At 33.1% G+C, this 25303-nt stretch overlaps 4 protein-coding genes across 4 annotated transcripts; 2 read left to right on the top strand and 2 right to left on the bottom strand.

Annotated features, from left to right (window-relative positions):
* Positions 1–474: 474 nt before the first annotated feature.
* Positions 475–8201, bottom strand: LOC130648920 (CDP-diacylglycerol--glycerol-3-phosphate 3-phosphatidyltransferase, mitochondrial-like). The gene is made up of 6 exons (XM_057455049.1): positions 8155–8201; positions 4660–8079; positions 4027–4104; positions 3514–3788; positions 2620–3158; positions 475–967 (listed from the first exon to the last, which is right to left on the bottom strand). The coding sequence occupies exons 2-6, from the start codon at positions 4912–4914 to the stop codon at positions 546–548; spliced, it is 1569 nt and encodes a 522-aa protein (XP_057311032.1). The 5' UTR covers positions 4915–8079; positions 8155–8201; the 3' UTR covers positions 475–545.
* Positions 8202–8590: 389 nt separating this feature from the next.
* Positions 8591–25029, top strand: LOC130648919 (dynein intermediate chain 3, ciliary-like). The gene is made up of 15 exons (XM_057455048.1): positions 8591–8766; positions 14223–14415; positions 14940–15101; positions 15413–15531; positions 15794–15936; positions 16175–16288; positions 16687–16791; positions 17058–17335; positions 18305–18358; positions 18489–18532; positions 18754–18889; positions 19734–19880; positions 20374–20465; positions 21752–22029; positions 24564–25029. Exons 2-14 carry the CDS (start codon positions 14233–14235, stop codon positions 22020–22022), a joined length of 1848 nt encoding a protein of 615 aa, XP_057311031.1. The 5' UTR covers positions 8591–8766; positions 14223–14232; the 3' UTR covers positions 22023–22029; positions 24564–25029.
* On the top strand, positions 11734–12705 carry LOC130648443 (cilia- and flagella-associated protein 97-like). Its single transcript, XM_057454495.1, has one exon. It carries the CDS (start codon positions 11734–11736, stop codon positions 12703–12705), a length of 972 nt encoding a protein of 323 aa, XP_057310478.1.
* LOC130648442 (synaptonemal complex protein 1-like) lies at positions 22246–24040 on the bottom strand. The gene is made up of 2 exons (XM_057454494.1): positions 23395–24040; positions 22246–23304 (listed from the first exon to the last, which is right to left on the bottom strand). Exons 1-2 carry the CDS (start codon positions 24038–24040, stop codon positions 22685–22687), a joined length of 1266 nt encoding a protein of 421 aa, XP_057310477.1. The 3' UTR covers positions 22246–22684.
* Positions 25030–25303: the final 274 nt, after the last annotated feature.

Below are 25303 nucleotides of genomic sequence, written 5' to 3'. Positions count from 1 at the left end.
GCTCGGGCACTTATCGAGGCATTACAATATAAAAAATAATAACAATACGAGTCTCAGGCAATACATGGATCTGCATAAAACGCCTTTTATATGCGATCGGTTTTATATTCTTGGCAAAATATATATTTTCTCGCATATTATTTCTGGTGCAAAAGGCTTCGCGCGTATTCTTTGTGCTAAATTTTACGCACTAACAAACATTTTTTTTACTGATCAATCATTTTTATCGACTTTAATAATTATTGAAAAATTGGTCGTTAAAAAAGTGGCTAATATTTCTGCTGACTAAAATCTTTCCGACCTTTTTATAGTCGACTCATTTACCATGGTAGTTGGGTTAAATGCAGTCACAAAAAAAACAGGCGATTGCAGAGCGGTAGTCATTTCCTGCTTTTTTTAATCCTTATATTGACCTTCAACTATGTTATTAAGGGAAATTCAAAACATATGCACCTAACTAATATATAAAAACAGTTTTGTGTAAAAAGTTATTTTTTAAAAATATTATTTTGTGTGGCAAGCGAAATGAAGACATTTACTTTTGTTCAAAACAATTCATTCATGAACGTTGCTATGAGATAGACCCACCAGACGATTTTCCGTTCTTCTTCATTATAGGTAGCTATGGTAACTTGGGTTGTATCTTTTTTCATCCGGTCACGTTCTTTTTTCAATTCCTGCATCAAATTCTTGTTTAGTGTCAAAACAGCAACTTGTGATTCCATGTCACGGAATACAGATCTTTTACCAAAATTTGGAGAACCAATAAGTGTCAGAAAAGGTGATGAATGAAATTTGTGTTCACTCTTACTAGTTGTACATTCTATAAATGCCCACAAACCTTTTCCGTGAAATGTCCAGCCAGGTCTATGGAATTCTAAAAATTGGACTCTTTCTACTTCATTTAAATTTACTAGATCTTGATATCTTCGTTTGGAAATTAAACTATAAGCGTTTGGTATACCCCCTAAACAAAAACAAACAAAAAGGAACAGTACTTTCAAAATAATCCTGCAAAACAATGAGCACAGAGAATTTCACTTAACTTGATTAATTTGCACTTATTTTAATTTTCGGGAATGTTTATTTTAAATTTGCTTGTGTGAAATTACTAGAAAGATCTTGATCATTACACTAATCACCACAGCAATCATGGTGAAATATAACTAAACTGGACGGATAATTTTGAATTTTATCGCCACAAGCGATTACATTGTTTGTTTCGATATTATAGTCACACGGTTCGAACTTGTTAATGTTTACAGCAGAATTAGAACTTCGAATCTAAGTTATTTAGGAAAATTAATACTCTTGAAACATGCTAATTGTTGCGGACGTCAACACGACTTATTTTTCCGAATTTAGCGACCTTAGTGAATTATTTCGTAGTGCAGGTGCTAAAGCATACCAATGGCGAATTTTACACCCTCTCTACCTGACCTAAGTGTGCACGAAAATAGTGACATTAATGCGGCTTTTAAAATTCGCTTTAATTTAATGACCGTTAATTAAAATTTAGTGACTTTTGATAATATATAAAAGCCTAAAATACATAAACATACAATTTTTTTATCAAATTTTCTACTATTTCTCCTTATCGAACGATAGCTCAACGGTGTTCCCTTTTTCAGCGATCTTTTTTAAAATAGCTTTTGTATTATCTTCATACTCTGATGCAAGTGAAAAATTAACTGAAAGCACTTTTTCTTCAAAATTTCTAAACAACGAACATTTATTACGATTTCCAAACCGCCTTGTAATAGGGGAGACCGCTTAACAACCGTGGATTCCACTGTTGCCGTAATTTTTGCTTCGTGTGATATCGCATATTCTCAAATTCGCGTTCATTAAATGCATTTTGGAAAAAAACACTTGCTCAACCGCGTTGATTAAATGCCATTTCCAAAATAATTTCGAACCGCGTTAATTTCATGACCGTTAATTTCTTGACTCGTTAATTTCATGGAATAAGGTAGTTAATAGTAATGTTATTGGCATAACAATCGGCCCGCTCCTGGCATGTTCAAATTTTATTTTTTAACAACTACATGTACAAAAAACGAATAAGAGCCTGAAATTATCCAATGACGGAATTCAATGCATTGATTTAGAAAATTTTGGTTATCGGAAAACGAATTTTAAATTGAGTGCAAGTCTAGCTGGGTCTGCCGGCTAGGTGGCTGCTACAGCTTTCAAATTGTACAATGTTAGAAGAGTTTAGTTTCAGTTCAGCAAGTACAGGGGTTGACAAATAAACCAGTAATTCTAATATACTATAGAAAATTACTATAAATTATAAATTACGACTTAAAAAATTGATCGCGAAAAGCAAATATACTTGCAGCTGTGTATAGAATATAAAAACTGCAACTTTATGCAGTCCTTCCCCTGCATAGCAAAGTGGATTTTTTAAAGTTACTGTTTCAAGAAACTATTTGTGTAGCTAGATAGAGCTTGAAAAGAGGATTAAAAAATAGTATTATACGTAAATTTATAGCCGTTGGTATAGTTTTATATTTTACGACTTTTTTGGGTCAATATTTCAGGTTTAGAAAACTTTAGGTGTGGACATTCTGTCAGCCAGTGCAACCCTAGAAAAAAATAAAATAAGAAGCTTACCTGCCATACCAGGGGCTTTATAAAAACCCATGGCTTTTGGGTGTGCCATAATAAGATCCACTTTCGGTTTCGATTTAAGTATGGCATTCCAATAATCGTTTGTGAGATTAAAATAGGCCGTCGCTAATAACAAGTTCGTATTTTCAGGTGCCGAAGCTAAAATATTTCTTGTGACAAGTTCATCTTGGTCTATCCTCATTGTCCGCATTTGTAACAAAGGAACCACAAGGGTGTCATTACTTTCGCTTTTGTTTTGGATTAATTCCAAGAAATGTTCTTCCAAAGTTTTTCCAACGTGCCGCTTTGTAAATTCAGTTAACAGCCTATTAGCCTCAGTGTTAAATAGCCTCTTCGAACCCTTGTAAGGGTGATGCAAAAAGTCCGAACTTAATTTTAACGAGTCATTAGGTTGTAAGGAAAAGGAGAATTTAGATAAAGTCTTGACCAGATCTTGGTAGTAGTCACATAACCCTTTACAATTCTCAAATATGATGTAACGATCTTGACGATTCGTGAAGTAATCAACGCTCAAATTCGCACTAGAAAGAAAAGCAAACTTCTAATTTAGTATTGTCACTAAAAATAATAATATCAAAATAAAATAACTTTTAGTATTACGAAAATTTCATCATATAGTACAAACATCATAGACATGGTTTACATGAGAATTTCGCTTGAAGTAAAGCTTTCATGTAAATGCGGCCTTGATATAGTAGCTTTTCTTAGATAACGTGACAAAAAAGAATAATGTATCCTTGTGCATCTCAAGCTAATGCTTGCTCTTGGCATAGCAGACCAGTAATACATCATTTAAAATGTCATGGTTAACACAGACCCCAACACCTACACTAACATTGTTTATCATCAGTATAAATGTCAGTATAAACCGCCTACCCACTCAACACAAGAGTATCATCAAATAAGTAAACTTTCAAATGAGATACATTGATTGTTTCATTAAAACGTTCTGGTACAATGGCTTTTAGCAATCCACGTAGATTCGGTGTATGGAACAGGGCTACATTGGTAGTACTTTGAAATTGTTGCACTATGGGTAGTAGCATTGTCCTGGAATTTTTTACACCACGCGAGCCACGAGTGCACTCCAGTAAAACGTTGAACTCAAACGGTGTTTCAAGAGATTTCAGATTCTTGTGGATCGTATCAACCTACAAGAAACAATTAAAAAATTGTGAAAACAGCATTCCGTCTTTGTTATCCGAAATAAGTACATTGGTGGAATACCAACATAGTACAACTGTTGCTTAGAGGCGTGTATTCCCCCTGGTAATATTGTGCCTATACCACAAAAACGTATATGATCCAGGTGTGTGTTTTTTTGGTAATAAAGTAGTACAACAATAGTACATTATTGGAAAATAAATGAGTTGCAGCTTTTTTACTTACAAGAACTTGTTCTTTCTCTCCATTGCCCAGGTAAAGAGAAGCCAATACTATTCTTGAAGTAGCAGTGGATGAAAGTTGCTAATTAAAAATTAAAAAAAATCTAACCTAAACAAACATTTAGTGTAAACTCACCCTAGCAACTCATAGAGTTAGCTTAAATGAAAAATAAAAAGTTAAATACCTTGGGTGTGTAAAGTATTGAAATTTTATTTATGCCTCTTTTTAAGCATGTGTGTACATGAAAAGGGTGTTTATTTAGAACATAACAGATTTGTTGCTAAGTGCAGTGGGGCATATACTTAGGCTATTCAAAAATCTTTAAATATGCTGCTAAATAAGTTTAACAAAAAAATTGATGTCCAAACATTTTATTTTCAACGTTAATGAAACAATTCACATATTTTAAGAGCTAACTATTAAATCATTACTAACTATTAAAATTAAGGTTTAAATAAACATGTCATTAAGATTTCAGCCTGTTTTTTTTCTCTCAAGCATGAATTTTTAGTTGAGAATTGATGTTTATTACATTCTTCTTGAACGTTTAATCACTTTTGGACATTTATTCGTGTTGGGTTATTCGGCCATTGTTAGATGTTAAGGTTCACATATACATATATAAAATAAAAATACCAACAAAGTCTTGTAAAACTCTTCGGGCTTGGATAAAACTTTAATACATTCTCCTGGTACTTTAAAAGTTGGACTTTTTATCTTCACTCCCTTAAACCAGTTTGATATCCACTCAGAAAATATTGCATTGGCCTCAACAGGAGATGTCACAGACTGCAGGCAGCGGATTTTTGTTGTAAAGTGTTTCGTAGCATAGTAACCACTAAATACAGCTGAAGAAGTTGCAACAAATATACCAGCTTTCGACTTTGACATTTTCCAGCATTTGTACCTGTAAAGATCCTGAATAAATATTGTTGTTGTTTAACAACAAATATTGTTGTTAAAATCTAACAAGAAGTACAGAACAGTAATTAAAAGATCAGTGGTTTTTAAAAACCTAAAAAAGATCTTATTCAATAGTGGTCATTGAAAAAACATTATTATAAGCTACAACTGCTTGCCAGCTAAGTTTAAGTAGTAAACTGAAATATCAAAGTTACCAATAGTAACATAAACAAAGTTTCAATATAAGAATATGGGTCATCAAGGCATCACAATTCTCAAAAAGCTTGCTTTAAAAACAACAACAAAAAACCAGCTATATTTGAATATAAAAGCCTAACTTCTTTTAAACAAATACTCTCATATTAAGGCTGAAGGAATTGGTACCTAAGTTTCAATATTTTCTCAAGAAATCTTCGTTTTTCATTATTTTTCCTCTGCACATTGAGCTTCCTTTATTAGAATTGAAATGCAAAAACACTGTCCTTTTGAACGTATAAGTTTAGCACTTAAACAATATAGAGCTGCCAATATTCAAAGCTGCTTTTTTGTTTGCCCCAAAAAAGAAACTTAAAATGTCCCTAAACACTGTTGATATACAAAATAAAAAATTTATAAACAATGACCACCAACATTCACGGATGAACAATTAAAGTGGAAACCTCAAACAATAAGGCACCTTGAAGGATTTCAATTTAAAAACAAAAACTTTTTGCCAAAACAGTGTTGTGATTTTTTTAAATTTTTAATTAACGATTGTGCTTTTCTAAAAACTCTAAAAATATCCAGAAGATAAGAAATAAAGAAATTCTCAAACATTTTGAAATTATGTGTCTCTATTTTAGGTGCCTAAATTAGATGTTCCAAGAATCGGAATACTGATGTCCGAATTGGCCTGGATCAGCCTGAGGACCATAAAACAGAACCTACATGATAGGATTGATTAAGAGAGTTGTTAAAGATGAAGGACACTGCAGAACACTGCAGACCACTACATGCAAATATGCACTTTACAATGTTAATATAATCGACAACTTAGTATTATAATTGATAACTTAGTACAAATATATATATATAATCGATAACTTGTATTATAATTTATAACTCAAAGTTTATAGACAAATTCCATTGTTTACATTTTCAGTGGTAAGCTCTCTTCAGCTTAGATATTTGCGTGGCAGGAAAAAAGATGGGGTACTAGGTGAAGCAAAGTATTTATCAATTCATTCTGTCATTCGCCCAATCTTTTAGGACACTACCCAATCTTCAGACATAAAAATACCCAGTCTTAAGACAAAGCAGGGAGTCACAGGATTGGGCAGGAGAGCATGTTAGGCCCATCTTCAGACGCCTTTTAGTTTGGATTTTAAAGAAGGGAAGTGCTGCACAAGCTCTGTTGTTTGCAAGACTCAACAAACATTCTCCTCAGGCCCATTAAAAAATCATATTTGGGGTATGTGTACACACACAAAATTTTTTTGATTTGCCAAGAAAAGTTTTGATTTAAAGCTCCTCTCCAGAGGTGCAGTCTTAAAATTTTATTGTTCTCTTTGTTTTCCATTCCACAATTGTTCTAAGATTGAAAATGTAGCTAAGTCTATACATTTGGGTAGTCCAGATAGATAGATAGATAGATAGATAGATAGATAGATAGATAGATAGATAGATAGATAGATAGATGTGCATATTTTACATGGCTAGCCTCACAAATATCGAGGGATATACCCTGTCTATTATTTCCAGGAGGGGCCATGGCTTAGATGGAGAGTCCTAGAGTATTTAAAGCTCATTTTGAGCTACGTAGACCCAATTAGAGCCCGCGCGCTCTACTAGACAACTCCCTGCAACATCCAACAGCCCACACAGTGTGCCATCTTCCCAATTTCCCTCACATGGCTTGGGTTAACCAGGGGCTATAGTAACATTCACTCGCCCGTGTTGAATCGCCGTCAAGAGGAATCGAACCCCGGTCTCCCGCACAGAGTACGAGAGCTATAACCACTAATCTACGGCCAGGGTGTGTTCCAAGATTGGGCAAAAAGGCATTCTTAAAACGAATTGAAATAAATCAGACAGCATCAATCTAGATACACTCGATAATAGTTTATACCTCAACGATGTTTCAATGAGAAAAAATCCAAAAAAGAGACCTCTTTTCACCAAATCTAGCATCTATTTCCTGCCACAACAAATGCTATTAAATAGCGCGCCATACGTTTGCGAGAATTGATACATACATAGCTTATTTTTTCTCAGATCTTACAGGCAGCACTACTAATAAAAATACACTGGAATAACTAACTAGCCACTTGTAAATGATCAAGCAGATTTGATTATTTTTTACACAATTAGACAAATGAAATGAAGTTTAATTAAAATAATAATTTAGCTCTGATCTAAGTATTCAAGTGAGATTCGGCTTCCGTAAATTTCCTGCTTCAAAGACCCATTGTGAAGGCCAAAATAGTGAATAATAGTGCTAAAGGTGTTAGGGGAGTGGTGGTGGGCACTTGAATACTTAGATCAGAGCTAAATTATTATTTTAATTAAACTTCATTTCATTTGTCTAATTGTGTAAAAAATAATTAATTCATTTGTCTAATTGTGTAAATAATAATTTAGCCTCTGATCGTAAGTATTCAAATGAGATTTCAAAGCCACCTATTTTGGATTCAACAAACAGTTTAGTAAAAACTGGGCGAGGACCAGTATATGATTAAACAGAACTACATATTTATGGTTTGTCTGTTATAACTCCTGGCAATGCCACAATGTACCATAACGGTACATGTCTATTACATATATATATATACAGAATCTAACGCAAGTAAATGTGTTTATAAACATTTAAGAAGTGCGTTCCCAAAGTTCTTGCTTATGGGCAATTTGTAATGTTTTGCAAACGTGCTAAGGCCTCTCCAGCCTGCCGCTTTTGCGATTGTCTTTATAGGTACGCTTATGTCCTCTGCCTTGCTGGTAGACGCACTCCTTGTAGAATGGGTGCTGAACGTCTTAATATCAATGCCAGCCAAGCCTAAGAAAGTTTTAACGTATTTTGCAATGGTGATTCCGATAGGTTTATGGGGATATGCATAGGTTCCCTTGGTTGGTTTTCAAGGTTCTCTCGTATAAGGTCTGTCCTCCTCAGGTATTCATCTAGGCAGTGGAAACACCAGCACTATAAACTCATTTAGTTTATGTCACTTAGCTATGTATCAATACAAAAGATACCTAAACGTGTCTACTCGAGCACTTGGCACTTCGCGTCCGTTCACATTTGTTTACGAAATCGAAAGAGGAAATTTACGGAAGCCGAATCTCATTTGAATACTTACGATCAGAGGCTAAATTATTATTGTAATCTGGCCTGGATCAACAGCTTGTTCACGCGTACCCACATTGGGGAATTTAAAATGCAATATCAGCAAACAGGAATTTTTCCTAGTTGGCAACAAATCTAATGATATAGCTATTGGCAAATGATATAGATGTAGGCATGTTATTTTAGTTGTTTCTATATAAAGTTTATGCTTCTTAAGTTAATTTAAAATTATTTTATTCAACTCTAATAAAATCAATGTAGGGAATAAAGTGGGCGGAACGAAATCTTTTAGTTAATTTACTCGGTACAAACTTGGTTTAAATGCCTACTGGGTATGCAACAACAAAAATTGAGGTTTGAATAGACGGTTTCCTAGGGACAGGAGGCAAGCAAGATACAACACTAGCTACACACAACAATGAAATGATACAACTACCCTGTCCTGAAATTGGTCTTTGATATTTGTCTAGCATTTGATTTGTACATCTGGAGACATCATTATAATCTTTTTAGCAAATAAGGTAAGTTTAATTTTGAGACATGTGAATCAAAACCCTGTGTGTTCGGACAACAACAACGTGACACATGTGTTGATCTAGTACTATCTAGTGTAGTTAGTAGCCATAGGATTGAGCAGAAGGAATTGATTCTAACCTTTGTTTGTTGTTCTTTGCATCTCCATGCAGGAAATTTTCTTTACTCATTATTTTTTATTTGTTGTTTAGCTAAGTATTATTATTATTATTATTTGCACCACCATTCCATATGAGCTGAAACAACACTGATCAATTTGAGATCGAATAACGATCCAATTGTTTTTAAATCATATTATCACTTTGGTGTATATATTTCTCACAAAATATATAACTCACAAAAATGGATCAGTTGAAATCTTAAAAATTGACTTATATTGTTGTAAAATGACGATCACATGGCCTCAGAAGCATAGAAATTATCATATGTGATATTATTAGCTTAAAAATATCACTGTATTTTAAATAAAAACATGATCATTCAAAACTATTATTATTTACACCAGTTTAATTCGTCATAATTTGTCTTGCAATTTAATTGTTTTAAATCACAGAAATTGTTTCTTTTTTTCTGATTCATTTCAAAATTTCTTCATTTTTCGTAGAGAGCTTTTGTTTCACTCTGAAGCGCAAATGTATCTGTTCTGGCTATAACAGAAAGTAATAATTAAAGCGCTACTGAAATATTATGTAACAGGGTCAAGTACCTTGGGATCCCTTTAAGGAAAGTCACTAAAACCTAATTTTGTGATAAGGCTTATATGTGCAAGGTATTCTTTTTTCTATGTATCAATGTAATGCACTATTTCAGTAAACTTTTGAGAGGCCAGCATTGTTTACTGCTATCTGTATAATAATACAGAGTCTGGGAAATGAGGTGGTAACGTCAATGATTTTTCACCGCGTTGGTAACTAGGGACAACGTAGGACTAATTTAAGTAATTTTTCCAAACCTGGATCCACAAATCCATTTCGGAATGGACGGGTTAATGACGTCATCAAAAAACATTCAAACCCTATTATCTCTGCAATTGTTTGTCAAAAGTACATGATCCTATACATTTTTTGATCAGTGTTTCAAGATCAATATATGATGAAAAACATGTATACAAATTTCTAAAAACATTTTTAGTGTTTTAACGGGCCATTGCTGACGTCAGCAAAAGTTTTATATCTCACTAACCACTCATCAAAAGCATCATATACATTTTCTTGATCAGCAGTTTAAGCTCTGCACAATAGAGGCAACATAAAAACAAGGTTCTAATTCTTTTTTTGTGGATGGGTTGCTGACATCATCAAAAATCCAAATGGCGCTTCTTTTTCAATTTTATCCTGCCTCAGTGGATTTTTCCACAGGAGTAGTAAAGGTAATAATAAGAAAATATCTATTACATTGTAGTACATGTTTACCTAACAAAAGCTAAATGGTTATTATTTAGCATTGAGCAGAAGCAGGCCTTGAACTCTACAAGGTTTTTTTTTCCTCTTTGTGTTTTTTCTGAAATACTTATATATTTACTGAAATACTTATATATTTAGTTTGACTTTGTTTTTTGTGCTCTACGTTTTCTTGTAATTACTACCGCAGACGCGAAACTCGCATGAATAGTTACACAGAACAATAGCTTTTGTTTTTTTAAGAAAATAATTGCCTCGCGGATAAACAATGACCCCAAGTGATCAATTGTTTCACAATAGGTTGCAAGATCAATTTTAGCCATCTATTTTGCACGAACTCTTTTGAAAATTTTAATTGCAGTAAATAAGCGTTTTTTTTAAGATCGCATTTTAAAAGTTTAAAAACGAATAGCGGCGATAGAAATGTTTTTTAGATTGCTTTTTAAAAGTTTAAAATCGAAAAGAGGCGATAGAAAGGTTTTTTTAATCGTATTTTAAAACTTTAAAAACGAAAAGCTGCATTTAATAGTTGTGAACAATGCTTCTCGTATGTTTCTTAGATTAAACACGCTGGAATTTTTTTAAGTAATTAAATCAACAATACATTCTCGCGCAATGTATTATAGGACTTCGCGAAAGATTTTTATTATTTAATTACTTCACGCTAATACTTAAGGGAATAGCTTCTCAATACATTTACACAATGCATCTCGCTATTAGAAAAAATATAATTGCTCTGATATTTCTTTGCGAGCGCATCGTTTTTTAACACACAAATATAAACTCGCAAAACGCTCAAGGGATTTAATTATAACAAAAGACAAACGACTGCCGTCCTCCACGCAAAGGTGTGATATTAGCGTGTATGCGGTAGATTACATTCAGACTGTACTGTAGTCAATAAGGCCCATGGAAAAATCTGCTCAGGCAGGAGAACAATGGTAAAATTATATTGTTCCGAAACAGGCGAGTTGACCCAGCATTAGTAAATAGGTCCCATTTTGGTCCCAGGTTGTTTATTTTCAATTGTTTCCAATTTATTTAGCCTTAAAGTTAAAAGCACAATGAAATGGCTTCACTATTTTTGTCAGTCAGTCTAAATAAAAAGCGTTGGCCGTAACTTTTAGGCTTTTTTGGCGACTGTAAAGAATAAGTTTTCCAGCATTTTTAATGGAAAAACAGAATTTAAAAATAGTGGCAACTGTATGTTTTTATACGTGTAAATATTGTAAAGTTAATAGTTTACTGTCACAGCTGTTAGTTTTCTCTTGGGTGTAGTGAAATGTTATCCATGCTTTACTTTTAGAGAATAAAGATGTAAACACTTTTTTTTATTTCTTTTTAAAAACTAATTTGATTTATGTATGAGCTTCTTTACCAGAATTCATCTTTTTTCAAATACATAGTACATAACAATAAGTTGTGAATATCAAAAGAATGTGTTTTTCTGAATGTGTTTTTAATAATTAAACATGTGAATTCAAAATATGTATTTAGAATTTAGTTTATATGTTTGTGTTCTGATTTTTCTAGGTCATTTAAAATATTTCTGGTATGGACTTTGAAAGTGAAGGTATCAGGCATGTTTCAATACAAAAACATAAAGACACTGAGTACAGTGAAAACAATGCTAGGCTGGAGAAAGAGAATTTTATAGATGGTGATTCTGATCATGTAAACCTAGATTCTTTGCTCAAAGCAGTTATAGATATTAGTGATCGACTTCATGATCAGGAAGAAAAGATAAAACAGCATCAAGATGAACAACAAAAACGTGATGATGAAAATAATTATAATGACAGAATGAGGCATGGACAAAACAAAACATGTGTTAAGTCACGACCAAGGACTGCAGTTATGAAGTACAATAGACAAAACTCTTCCAGTAGTGACAGTGATATAGGAAATGAAGCAAGCACGTTCTCTTCAAGTATGAGTATGAGAAGCTCATCCAGCAGAGCAAGATTTAAAAATCGACCTTCTAGCAGCCAATCAGTGGCTGACTCCAATTCTGCTAAATTAAGTATGTCATTTAGTAATAATCAAGTCAGAGATATTGACATAGAAAACCAGAGACTTCTCCGTGAAATATTACGAAAAAAATGCCAAACTCCTACTCAAAAGAAACCAGCTGGTCCTGTTCGCGTTCGCTCAGCAGCTTCTATCAATCGGTCAAGGAAACAGCAAGATATAGAACGGGAGAATTTAAGATTATTGAATCGCTTGCAGGCTGTGAAACCAACAAATGGTTTAAGTCGTGACAAATTAATGTTTGATCATATAAAAAATGAAAAACATGTTGATCGTTTGTCAAAATCTAGTAAAAGAAGACCAGTCAGTGCGCCAGTCTCAAGAGTGAGACCACAATATGTCAATTCAAAAACGAGAAGTTATGATAGCGAAAGCTTGGCAGATTCTAGAATTAGTTCAGCATCCACAAAACGCACATCTGGCCGCACTTCTTCAGCTAGAGTTAGAGCTCCTAGAAAAATCAAAGTCGAAGAAACATGGGAGCCTGGTTGGTAATGCTTAGACTTCATAAAAAATATATAAAACTCCATTGTAACTAGTGTATATCACATTGCTAAGGTTATAGTTTCTTTTCCATGTTTTGATTAATACTACTTCCCAATTTGGTATCTAATTTAAGTTGCTTTTTCTTTATATACTACAATGCTAAAATCTTGTATAAGTCGTACATATGACTGTAAAAATATAATATCTAGACTCAAATAACTGTCCTTAAAATTTGATTAGCTGGCTTAAATAAGCACCTCCCCTTTGAATAATTCTAGATCATTCCATAAATAGTTTATTGGTACCTAGGTGGTTTTTGACAGAAGTTTAACACTTGGTCTCAAAAATATTATGTGTGCCATGTGTGGTTATAACAAAAATTTTGCTCTCGGATTTTATCCATTTTTCAAAATCATACCAGTTAGGATATTAGTGAAAATTGTAAATAAAATTATTTCAGAATAATCTTGTTGGATTTTTACTTTTTTTATTTATTTCAAATAGTTATTTATTTGTTCACATTTTGTTTCATCACTGTTTTTATTGACGCAGCTTAGGGATAGGGATGGTAGTCCTATGTATGAAGAGCATGAATTTATTGTATTAGTTATAGTAACTATGAAATGTATGCACTTATACAAAGTCTGCATTTGCACTGTATGAAACAAATTGTATATAATACACAAATATAAAGATCTTATTAATGTTTACTGCATTTTCTCTATGTTTTGTGTTTTCTGGCGTAATGCAACATTGCTTAATATTGAGACTTGAGCAAATCAAAGGAATTGCTTAGAAAAGGTATCTACACCCATGAACAACATTTCTGGTCCATTTGTGAATGTTTATTTTCAATTTTTAACTGCTGGAAGTGACTTCTCTCCATTGTTAAGTATTCTGTTTATTAAAGACTTTCTTGCAAAATAAAGGAATTGTGTCATGTGAAATATTTTTCTACAATTTTTTGAAATATGCTCCTTGTAAAATTTTCTTCTTGAAATTTTTTCGCAAAGTATTTCAAATGGGACCAAAAAATAGTTTCATACACATTCATAAACATTGAGCTGGAACTTCAGCAAAAGTTAGATTTTCTCTTAAAATGATTCCTGTTAATGACCTTAAATAAACAAAATATTTATAAAACTTTTTATTTTTAATTTTTATTCCTTTCTATATTTCAATGAAACTTCTGTAAGTTTATATACATTTGAAAGTTTGCTCATTGTCATTTTATAGCTTTAAACAGAAATGTGAGATATTCTCCAAATAAAAAAAATTTCTTACATATCCTCCCACCCTCACGTCCCTTCACTATTCTGTTTGTGGAAGTTGTATTAGCCTTGATCCGTGATTTTTGACTTTACCTGCAAAAAAGGGTAGTATCCACGCTCTGATGCTATCACTTGCGAATTCTAAAAATGATGCTTGGTTATAAGCAAACTTTCAAATATAGATGGCCTAACTTGTATTCTGTTTTCCTCTAAAGTGTTATTTCATTTAAAACGCTAGCAATCCAATCTTTTTAGCATATTAAACATGGAAATAGTTTACGTATACACAAAAAAACGATCTGAATTTGGACGACAATGCAATTTTGGTGATCGTCAGGCAGAACTTCACGTAGATATATTGCCAGATGAAAAATTAGCTGCTGATTTCATTGAAAGAAATCCATGCCATGTTGGTATACAATGTGTTCCAGAAATGTCAGAACATGAGGTAGACGTTTTACTATATCACATTGATTTTGACAATTATATATAACTCACTCAGGACATTAGTTTTTAACAAGAAAATGGTAGACTATGGTAATGGTAATGTAATCCATATTACAAAGCCCCTTGAGTTAGTTTGAAAATTATGCTGGATGTTTATGCACATAATATTTTTTCTATTTATATGGCTTTTCAGTAATGGTTATGTCTCTAGCTTTAAAATCTAGTGGCTGATAAATTAAATTAGCTGATGTTGATTGTATAATAATGAGCGAGACCTCGATGAGGCAGCATTGAAAGTTGTTTTCCTTTTCTAATGCCAAGCTAAATCTCATTTCATTCTGCATTGTATAATGTCCAATTATGATATGCTATAGTGATTTGTAGTTAGATCTTTAAATAACAGTGTTATAATGACAGCTTTCCTGGACTCTAGTTAAAGCAAAACAATGACCCCTTATCGAATAATTTTTTCAACAACCCTCCTTTAAACTGTGTGTGGTGTCTTTACATTTTTTTCAACCCTAGGTCAACACTGAAAGGTTTGAATCAGAAAGTAGAGGGATGAACCATGTTGAAGGTGGGTGGCCAAAAGATATCAATCCTGCTGAAATAGAACAAACCATGAGATACAGAAAAAAGGTTGAAAAGGATGAAATATACATGAATACAATTTTGCAACTTGGAGATGTGAGTTTAATCTTTTTCACTTTTCATTCTTCTGCTTTTAGTCTTTTTATTTATAGAGATATGTAATATTCATTATTTTATGAACGTACATCATGAATTTGTCCTTTTAATTGAAAATCTACACCAATTGAAGAACAGTGTTTGTTGGCTTCTCTGGATGCTCATGCTAAACTTCCTTGCTTATGGTTCTCTATTTTTCTTATGTTTAAATGTACAAGGTGTTCTATTTTCATTTTTATCCTAATCTTGGGAACAGTAAAATGATATATACTGCTTTTTTTTAATAAGAAATAGATCCACATTATATTCAGGTAATGGAACGATGTATTCAACAAAACAATGCAATAGATATTTATGAGGAATACTTTGATGACATCACAGGTGATTCAAGCTGTGAAGCTCCATCAGCAAAAACTATTAACGTTTTCAGGTATTATTTGAACATTAGGTAGAGTAGTGCAGTTTTTTAGCGCAGTCTTATTTCAGCCTAGCAATGATTGCTTGCAACGCTAATGTGTAAAGTATTATTTCTGTAACATAAGGAGTATTATGTTAAATAATAATCCCATTGTCCTATTGTAGCTGTTATATTGAAAGGTTAACTGTATTTCTGCTAACCATTTTATTAAATGAAACTTTTATAGTACTCTCTCTTCTGCAATATTGTGTTTCTATTGTTGTTTCTTTTAAAGAGATCCCAATGAAATAAATCGAACAGCCACAAGTATATCTTGGTACCCAGATGGAGCGCAGAAGTTAGCTGTTGCATATTCTATCTTAGAATTTCAAAAAACAGCCCCAAATACATGCTTAGATTCGTACATATGGGACATAGGTATGCCATTGTGGTTATATACTTATTTTTCAGGTTCATTGTGAGGTTAAAATTCTTGACATAAGTGTTGACATTCAAACAAAAAAAAACACAATTTTTTATAAGAAACAAAATATAAATTGAAGTGGCAATAAAGACTTTGTTTTTACATTCCTTTTATGGAAAAATCTTTTTAACCTCGTTTAGAATTAACCTCCATGATTTTTTGTCCTTGTTCATTTCTTGTTTGTTTCCTTAGAAAATCCAAACAAACCAGATTTTACCTTGAAACCCGTTTCACCACTTGTCTGTGTTGAATATAATCCTAAGGATCCACACATTCTTGTTGGAGGATGTTATAATGGTCAACTTGGTATGTACTGAAGTTTTAAGTTGTTGAGGTAGCATTTTTTTATTTTTTTTTGGATGAAGACTAAGAGATGCAAAAAAATGCAAAAAACTTATAAAAGGCTATAAAAGTATTCTCTTTGGAATGTTAGAGCTGAATAAAAGAAAAAAACTTCTTCGAATTTTCATAAGCATCTTAAACAGTATTCAACAAGTTCACTAATTTTAAAGGACCATCATTTTCGTTCTTTTTCAATGGGTACTCACAGACATGCACAAAAAAGTTTTATTTACCAAGGTGATGTCACAAACAATAACTTTTAGAAGATAACTGATTACACTGAGTGATGTTAAAAGCTGATTTGACTCGTTGACTTTAGCATGGTTACCACAGCTTGTTTGTTTTGACTTTCCTTATTACAGGGTATTGGGATACCAGGAAAGGCTCACAACCAGTTGAAGTCACCCCCATTGAGAAGAGTCACCGTGATCCAATTTTTGATGTCAAATTTATTCAATCTAAAACAGGTATAACAACTGAATAATTTGTTTCTGCTATCTGCTAGTTAGTGATTGTTTGTAACCAATTAATTGTATATTTGCCATTTTTTCCATCACCCCCTGTGTGTTGCTAAAGCCTGGTTAATGCAGTATTTTATAAAGCTGAGGGTTTGAATCTGAGGGTTAGCTTAACAGTTGTTTAAGTCTAATGTTGATGCATTTTGTACATTGATGACATTTTGATTAATGACATTTTTTCTGGTTTTATTTGGACACTTTTATTTCTTCTGTAGGAACGGAGTGTTTCTCCACAAGCACCGATGGATATATTTACTGGTGGGACACACGTAAACTTGGTGAACCCACAGAATCATTACTTTTAAATAAAAACCCAAAGGAGGGCAAACCAATGGGGGGATTGGTTCTCGATTACGAACCAACGATGCCCACTAAATTCATGGTGGGCACTGAGCAAGGTGTTGTGTTGTCGTGTAACAGGAAAGCCAAATCACCAGCTGATAAGATTGTAGCATCGTATAGTCAACATTACGGACCTATATATGCACTACAGGTGTGTATTTTAGATTGATTGTTTATAAACCACTAGTCACCCTGTGAAAAATTCCACGAGGTCGCCTGTCCTTTATATATCGCATTTCGTGTTTTCGTAACAGACAGACAAACAGACGGACGACAGCTATTATTATAGAGATCAGGTCTATAATTTAAAGGCTATGTTTTTTTCATTTCACAAGTCACTTGCCTCAGAATCTGATGGATTGTTCCAGCTAATACTATATTGTCAGAAGTTCCAAAGAAACATATAACTTTTGCATTTTTGCGAAATTAGTTAGCGACAGAAAATAGCGAGTTTCACAGAAAATTAACTTTGGTGGATGAGTATCTAGAAGTTAAAAATAAGTGGAGTTCATGTTTTACATTTTCCTTTTAAGATCTATTTTGTTGAGATTTCTCAGAAATAAATTTCCTAGTTTACTGTTAAAAGATTTTGCAGAATAAAATTTTGTGGTTTTCGTAACACGAAATTAAATTTGCGATTTTACAAAACACAAATTTTCAACATTTTCCGACAATAAAAATCCCTATCAGAAAAACAGCTAGGGTTTAGATTTTTCGAGGAATATTTTAGTCATCAATGTACAGATTAGTTGCTGTGTCTGAAGTGTCGAATGAGAAAGAAAGATATCCAATTGTTTAGAGAGAAAATATTGCTATGCTCTTTCCTGTTATATCTCCCTATCTTATAATCAAAGTTTATTATGAAAACTAGTAGATTTACTTAAGTAGGAAAAATATTTGAACAATTCTCTAAGAAATAAAACAGTAGTAAAGTCCTCGATAGTTTTTTTAATTGGGATAAAGTTAGTCAAAAATTATTAATTTATTTTACTTATACTATTATACTTTTAACCAGGAGATACTTTCGTCAGCAACTTAAAATCAGTCACTTTACCCGATTTTTTCCAATAATCGTTATTTCTCACTTCTTTATGATACAGTTCTTTTTTTTACTCTGTAGCGGAATCCATTCTTCCCAAAGAATTTCTTAACAGTGGGTGATTGGACAGCAAGAGTAAGTATAAAATTGGATACGTCTACTAATGCGAAACAGGTGCCCAAAAGAATTAACTAGATTTTTCATTTATACTCTAGATTTTCCTGGACTTTTTTGCACCTTGTTTATTTTATGTTCACATTTTTAGATCTGGTCTGAAGATTTACGTGAATCTTCAATCATGTGGACCAAGTATGTGCTAAACTTTATTAGTACAACACTTCATAACCCTCTTTTACGAATCTTCCGTTTGTACCAGAGGATGTATAACAACAAAACAAAATAGATTTGTTAATGTCAGGAAGCAGGCAGGGCTCTCTGATAGCACTGTCTTTCTGTGTGCTTGAGTTTAGTTTCTTCTCACTTGCAAACAAATTACGTCATTAACCTGGTTCCCACCTGCTTACATTTAGACAGCATATGGCGTATTTAACAGACGGTTGTTGGAGTCCTTCTCGACCTGCAGTGTTTTTTACATCACGCATGGATGGATGTCTGGATGTGTGGGATTATTTATTCAAACAGAATGATCCTACGTTGAGTATACAGGTTCGTTGTCTTATAACAAAATATCCACTTTGGTCTACTGGACTTCATCTGCTTTGCTTGTTTGTTTGTTTGTTTGTTTTTGCCTTTGAAGTGATCTCTTTTTTACATATATAACTCAACGTACTGCCTCTGTCACATTTCTAGAAAATCAGAAAAAGTTTGCTTAAAATTAGGAAATTTTATTGTTCCCGGATGTAAACGAGTGGGAGGTGGCTTTTGGGGATGTTGTCAAAAATTGCTGTGATATAAACTTTGAAGTACATAAGACAGTCAGGAGATTTTGTATGGTGAATCAGTAAAAAAAGCAGAAAGGGAAATTGATTGTTTTCCGAGATAGGAACAACAGGTTTCACGTAAAGTACGTGGCGTTCATGATAAAGTTAAAGGAATTTGAGTGAGTCTGCGGAATAGATATTCCATTACAATAATAAGCTCCTCGGTGGTTTTTTTTTGTAGTCACTTTAAGACGTCTTTTTAATTTAAAGCCAAAAAATATTCTTAACGTATTCTTTAACTTTAACATATTCGATAACATTATAAATAATCACATACAAGCGATTCTTTGAGTTTTGGATGCATGGTCTTAGATACGAGACTAAGGCCCAGAATGTTAAAGTTGCAGGGGATGAAATTGCAGGGCTGCGGAGTAGACAAAATATAGTAGATATCCCTTTATAATGTTAGACTTCTAAACTAGTTAAACCTGGAATGTTTTTTAATGTTCATAATTCATTCTAAATTTTTTGGTAATACAAGTCTTATATTCCTATGTGGTTTTATCTGATAAAAGGAATGTGTAAATACGTTAGTTAACTACTGTGAATGTTATGCTTTCCCTTTACAGGTCTGCGACGAAGCGCTAAACTCAATTAGAGTACAAGATCAAGGCAGGCTGGTGGCATGTGGTTCACACCAAGGGACAACAACATTGATTGAACTTTCAGAGAGTTTGTATACGCTACTGCGACATGAAAAATCAACAATGTCCGCTGTAAGATTTTTTATCTTTTTTGTCCTCTCTCTCTATCTTTCACGTAAAGCCGACATGTGAACAGAGAGGTTCATAAAGAGCCAAAAGTTGTACATCCCTGTGAAAAAGTATGTGAAAATAGCATATTTTCAAATATTTCGTGCACTTTTTATTTTAGCGATCTGTGTATTTTGTGTATAGAAGTAAAAATGAAACGATTTGTAACTTTTTTGCTGGAATACAGTAGATTAAGTGCTCTGAAATATTTTGTACTCATTAAATATCGCGAAATGATCGAAACACACAAAACCTACTAAAAAGTCTTCCTCGAAACTTTAATGTTAAAATAATAAAAAAAAGCTTTACACTAGGTAAGAATTTTCCCATTGAGAAACAGTCAAAAAACTTGAATTGCCAGCAAAAAATGTACCGCTAATCATGGTTTTCAACACTATGTCGCCTATTAAGTAAAAATTTGATCTTTCGAATGTATGGTCCATCTGTTCCATCATAGATGTTTGAAAGAGAAACAAAGCGGGAGAAGATATTAGAAGCAAGACATCGAGAGATGAGACTAAAAGAACGTTCCAAAAGTCAACAGGAAAGGTATATTTGCTTTTAGACGTTTTCTATGATATTAAATATGAGTGGCATTTATGCATACAGTAAGGTACAGTGGAATCTCCCCTGAAGCGAACACTTTTTCGTGTCAGCTTGGGAAAGGTGTCTGCTTTGTAGAGGCGTTTGCTCTATAGAGGTGTTCACTTTATAAAGGTGTCTGCTATAAATTTCTAAAATCATCAATTGAATTAAAATCACATCTCTTTTACTTCTTCTTTTGATTAATCGTAATTATGTTTTGTGGTAAAAAATTTGGTACTTAACTTTCAGAGGAAATAACACTTATTTGCAAAGTTACTACCCGTCTATGGTTTCAAGTCATTTTATATATATCTTTTTTCAGAAGACGAAGAAACAGCTGAAAATAATAGTTTTTTAAGAAAGCTTTGTATGAAGTGAAATAAAATTTACGGACTACAGTTGATTCTCCCTAATTCGAATTCCCACAAGGAAAATTTTTTGTATGAATTATAGAGAATTTCGAATTATGGAAAACTTTTTAATTCGAACTTCAGCTTCGGAGAGTGAAAATTCGAATTACAGAGAGAAATTACGTTAATTTCAAAATTAAGAAAACATAATTCAAGTTTCATGCAATCTATATTTTCATAGTTTGCACAAAAAAAGAAACTCTGTTGAATATTTGATTGCTTTACATTGGAGAGACGATCTCTTTCGACAATACGAGTTGCATCACCAAGTGCAAGAGCAACGTTTTGAAAAATAACGTTCGAAAGACAATTTTAGAATTTTAGATAAACATTCGAATTTGTCAAAGCCCTGTTTAGACTCTAAAATTCGAATTAGGCAGAGAATCGTGCTGAAGGGACTGAAAAAGTCTTCGAATTAGAGAAAATTTCAAAGAAATTCGAATTGTAGTAAGTTTTTTATAAAAGTTTCTTAAGGAAAATTGACGGTAACTGAGCACTCTTTCGAATTATAGAAATATTCGAATTATAGAGATTCGAATTAGAAGGAGTCAACTGTACTTATCCTTTTGCCAAGGAGGTATAAAATGGTCTCGTAATTTTACCCAGTAGGCCTAAATCTGAGTTTGGGCCCATATCCGAGTGTGGGCCTAAAGCCGCATGGCTAAGCGTAAACAGTCAAAACATATTCTAACTAAATTTCGTTTAAAATCTTCTTGATTTCACAGTTGGTCAATATTTTTCTTGCAAAAAAGCCGGAAATGTTGAGTTTTTTATTGGTCAGGATGTGTGAGGTATGATTAGGAAGCGCTAGGGAATTTCTTTATATCGATTGGTCTGTAGAGATAAAGAAGAAGAAAAGGGAGGCGAAGAAGAACATGAAGATTTGATTGCAAAAGCGGAACAAGATTTCTTTGCGTCAATTAACGCCGAGTTGAAAGAACGCGAAACGAAAAATGTCGACCGATATAATGCTTTCCTTGAAGCACAAAAGGCGCTGGCGAAAAATCAACTACCTGGCGAAACAATGGACGAGAAACCGAAAAATGGCGAAGATGAAGATATTACGACGAATGTGGAAAATCATACTGATAAAGAATCGACTGAGGCGTAGTTATGAGGTGAGAAGTTTTCTTCTCTTTCCTGTGATCCTTCTTTACACATTAAACCATCCTTTAATTTCATGCGCCTTCGATTTTTACGCCCTTATTTTTTGCGCGACTATATTGATATCAGATTCGCATAACCAACAAAAAGAAAAGTACAGTATCTATGTTTAAAATTTGCATCCTATGAACGAATCAAGGATGATTTTTTAAGGATGCCAATGATTCGATGATGAAATCAGATTCAAACTGGCTGTCTCTGAAAGACCTGAAATGAAAATACTTACGGAATGTTTTTTGCATAATAAGTACTTTTATTTTTGCATGTTAAATATTTCCTTAAACAATTGGTAACACGAAAATGTTCTGCACAATACAAGGGTTTTTTTTTTAATTTATTTTTTCTATTAATCAACATTTGCCGAACTATTTTGTGATTTGCTCTAAAAAGTGTAATTTTGTGAATAAGCGACAAAATCGCCGCGAAAACTCCTTTCCCTTAAGGTAATCCACAGAAAAGTCGATCATATGTTTATGTGCTTGCTTCCAATAATAAGCAGTGCGTTATGTATGGTGAGATTCAACAAACGTCAATATATATGATGTATAGTATCAACATCTTGGTCACATGACTCGTTATAAAATTACAATAGTTTACGCAATGAATTTTTCACAAGTTAAAATATTCTTGTGGTAATTTGTGTAAATTCTCTTGCACATGTCTTGAAATCACTTTCAGCATGGCTTGATTTTCGCTACCAACAACAAAGGCTTGATGTTTGAGATCTTTTAATTCATTGTATTCATTTCGACATTGTTCTTTTAATTTCGCTGATACTGCACACATATTCTCAAGATGTTCCTCTTGTACTTCAATCTGTCGTTTTAATTCGTCGATAATTTTATTGTCTTCGACTTCTCTTGCCTTTTCTCGTTGTTGTTCGTCGTGAAATCGAGCAATCAACGTCTCTACTTCGATCTCTTTCTCTGACTTTTCATACCGGCATCGTTTTTCTTCTTCCATTTGGTCCATCACCCGCCGTGTTTCAGCCGTGATCTCGTCTTTTCGAGTTAAAAACTCGTCCAGTTTTGCTTGAAGTTTCTTATTATGTTCCAGAACTTCCTTATATGACTTGCTGTCCTCAAAGCTGTTTTTTGATTGATTCTTTATGACCGTCTTCATACTAGCCACTTCTATTCGACGTTGCTCGACGAGTGCCGTCATTTGCGACAATTCTTCATTGACTACTTTGATTTGGTGATGAAGACGATTTATTTCTGCTTTCAGAGCTGTAAAGAAGGAGCAATCATTCATTAATTCACCACACGTGTTTTTTACGTTTTATTTAAGCGTTTTAGGAAAGCTTTAACATAACATACCTTCATGTTTTGACGTTATAAAATGTTCTATGTTACTAGCATGTGAATTAGGAGACTGTTGTTTTTCCATCTCCAATTTTACTATGGTATCGAATGCTTGCTGTAGATTGCTTATTTGTTTTATTAATTTCTCTTTTCTTTCTTCATACCTCTCTCTATCACGTGGTTGCACGACCGGTTGGAGCAGAAATAAAATATCTTTCGTTTTTTCATTTTCTCTCAACAACGTGTTGAAACCTGCTTTCAGATTGGTCAAATGTTTGCCCGAAGCAGCCTCGCGTTTGGAAATACGCTGGTTTAGATTATGTAAAATGGCGCTGCTATTTCTTAGATCCTTCATCGTTGCCGTGATTTTTTCTCGATTTCGATGAATGCTGAATTTACCCACGTACGTTAGAGTGTTGATTTTTTTTCGATATTTCTCCATCGTTTCTTTCATCTGCGTTTGCTCTTCTTTTCGTTCATCTAACTCTTTCTCTTCCGCGTCGAGAATTTTCTTTTCCTTTTCGACATTTTTTATTTCTTCTTGCAAACTTTTAAAGTTGTGTTCGTTCTTCATTTTGCGCTGCAATGACTCTTCCACAGCTTTCTTTCGTTTCGCAGGACTCATCACCTTGTAGGTAGACGCTGTTTTCTTTCCAGCCATTCTTGCAATTGTCAGCTAATGCAGACTTTAGCTACCGTTTTTACCGAAATGTGAAGTTTCTACTGTTCTACAATGAGGTAACTATAAGAAGTCATTGCATCGTTCACCTTGCAACGGCTTCTAAATTATTCTGTCAAATCTGCAATCAGTAAAGCAGAATTTCTTAGAAATGAAAAAGCGTATAAGGCGATGTTTACACAAGACTGAAAAAAAAACTTTCTCGTATTTGTCATGTGCGCAAATCGAACTTTAACTGCAGACTGTAATTTCGCACCGGTTTCCGAAAAAAGTTTTACTTCAGCAGAAGTGTTGCATATAGCTCTAAGAAACACATCATGAATTGACTCTAACCGTTTGATTTGATACTAGCTTTCGTGTAAACGGCCTCCAAGAAATTTGGAAATAAACGAATGGCCTATTGTAACGCATTTTGTGTTTAATTTTAAGCATTTGTGAAATAAACCGTTTAAAATTAATAAAAAAAAAACAGTTAATGGTAATATATATATATATTTTTGTTTAGACGTTCGTTCGTATATCTCATGTAAATTGGAAATTTTTTTATATTTCAAAGTTCTAAGTTCTACTTGACAGAGAGAGTGACGTGAAGTAAGTTGTTGGAATGCGTATAAATATGTTATATGGGTGAAAAAGATACTGATTTTTACTAAAATTATTATGTAAGAGAGTTTTTTAAAATATTCCATTTTTCACTTTTATTTTCTCGTATTATGGTAAAATAAATGGAGTAGGGACATAGAGGTCGTGAGAAACGTCAAAATAAAGTAATTGAAGGAAGCTACCCCCATAAAATTTTTTTAGACATTTCTCGTAACCTGACTTACAACAAATTCCTTGGAAAATATTAAAATGTATTTTCGTAGTAATATAATTTATTTTCATTACCAAAAGTTAATATATATATTTATATGTTTTTTATGTATATATCTGTTTAAATATAATTGAAGTTGTAGAAAAATTTTATTCTACTTATCGTGTGCTTATTGTATATTTTGCAGTTTTTTCTTAACAAATAAAAACAGAAAACAGATGAAAATTACAGGGAACAGGTAAATGTCAAATAGGAATATTTAAAAAGGGGGTTGAACATAAAACCATTTTGTGGCATCCACAAAATAAATTTCCAGTGAAAGTGAAAATAAGTGTCAGGTGCACTTTCCAGTAAAGATAGAAAAAAGACTTTCAATACAAAATAAATTCAAAGTTCTTGCTATTGTCACAATTAAGATCTGATTTCTGACA

Source organism: Hydractinia symbiolongicarpus, chromosome 7, assembly GCF_029227915.1.
Source record: "Hydractinia symbiolongicarpus strain clone_291-10 chromosome 7, HSymV2.1, whole genome shotgun sequence".
Lineage (NCBI taxonomy): Eukaryota > Metazoa > Cnidaria > Hydrozoa > Anthoathecata > Hydractiniidae > Hydractinia > Hydractinia symbiolongicarpus.
Note: the sequence above shows the minus strand (reverse complement) of the source record. Positions and strands in the feature narration are given on the sequence as shown.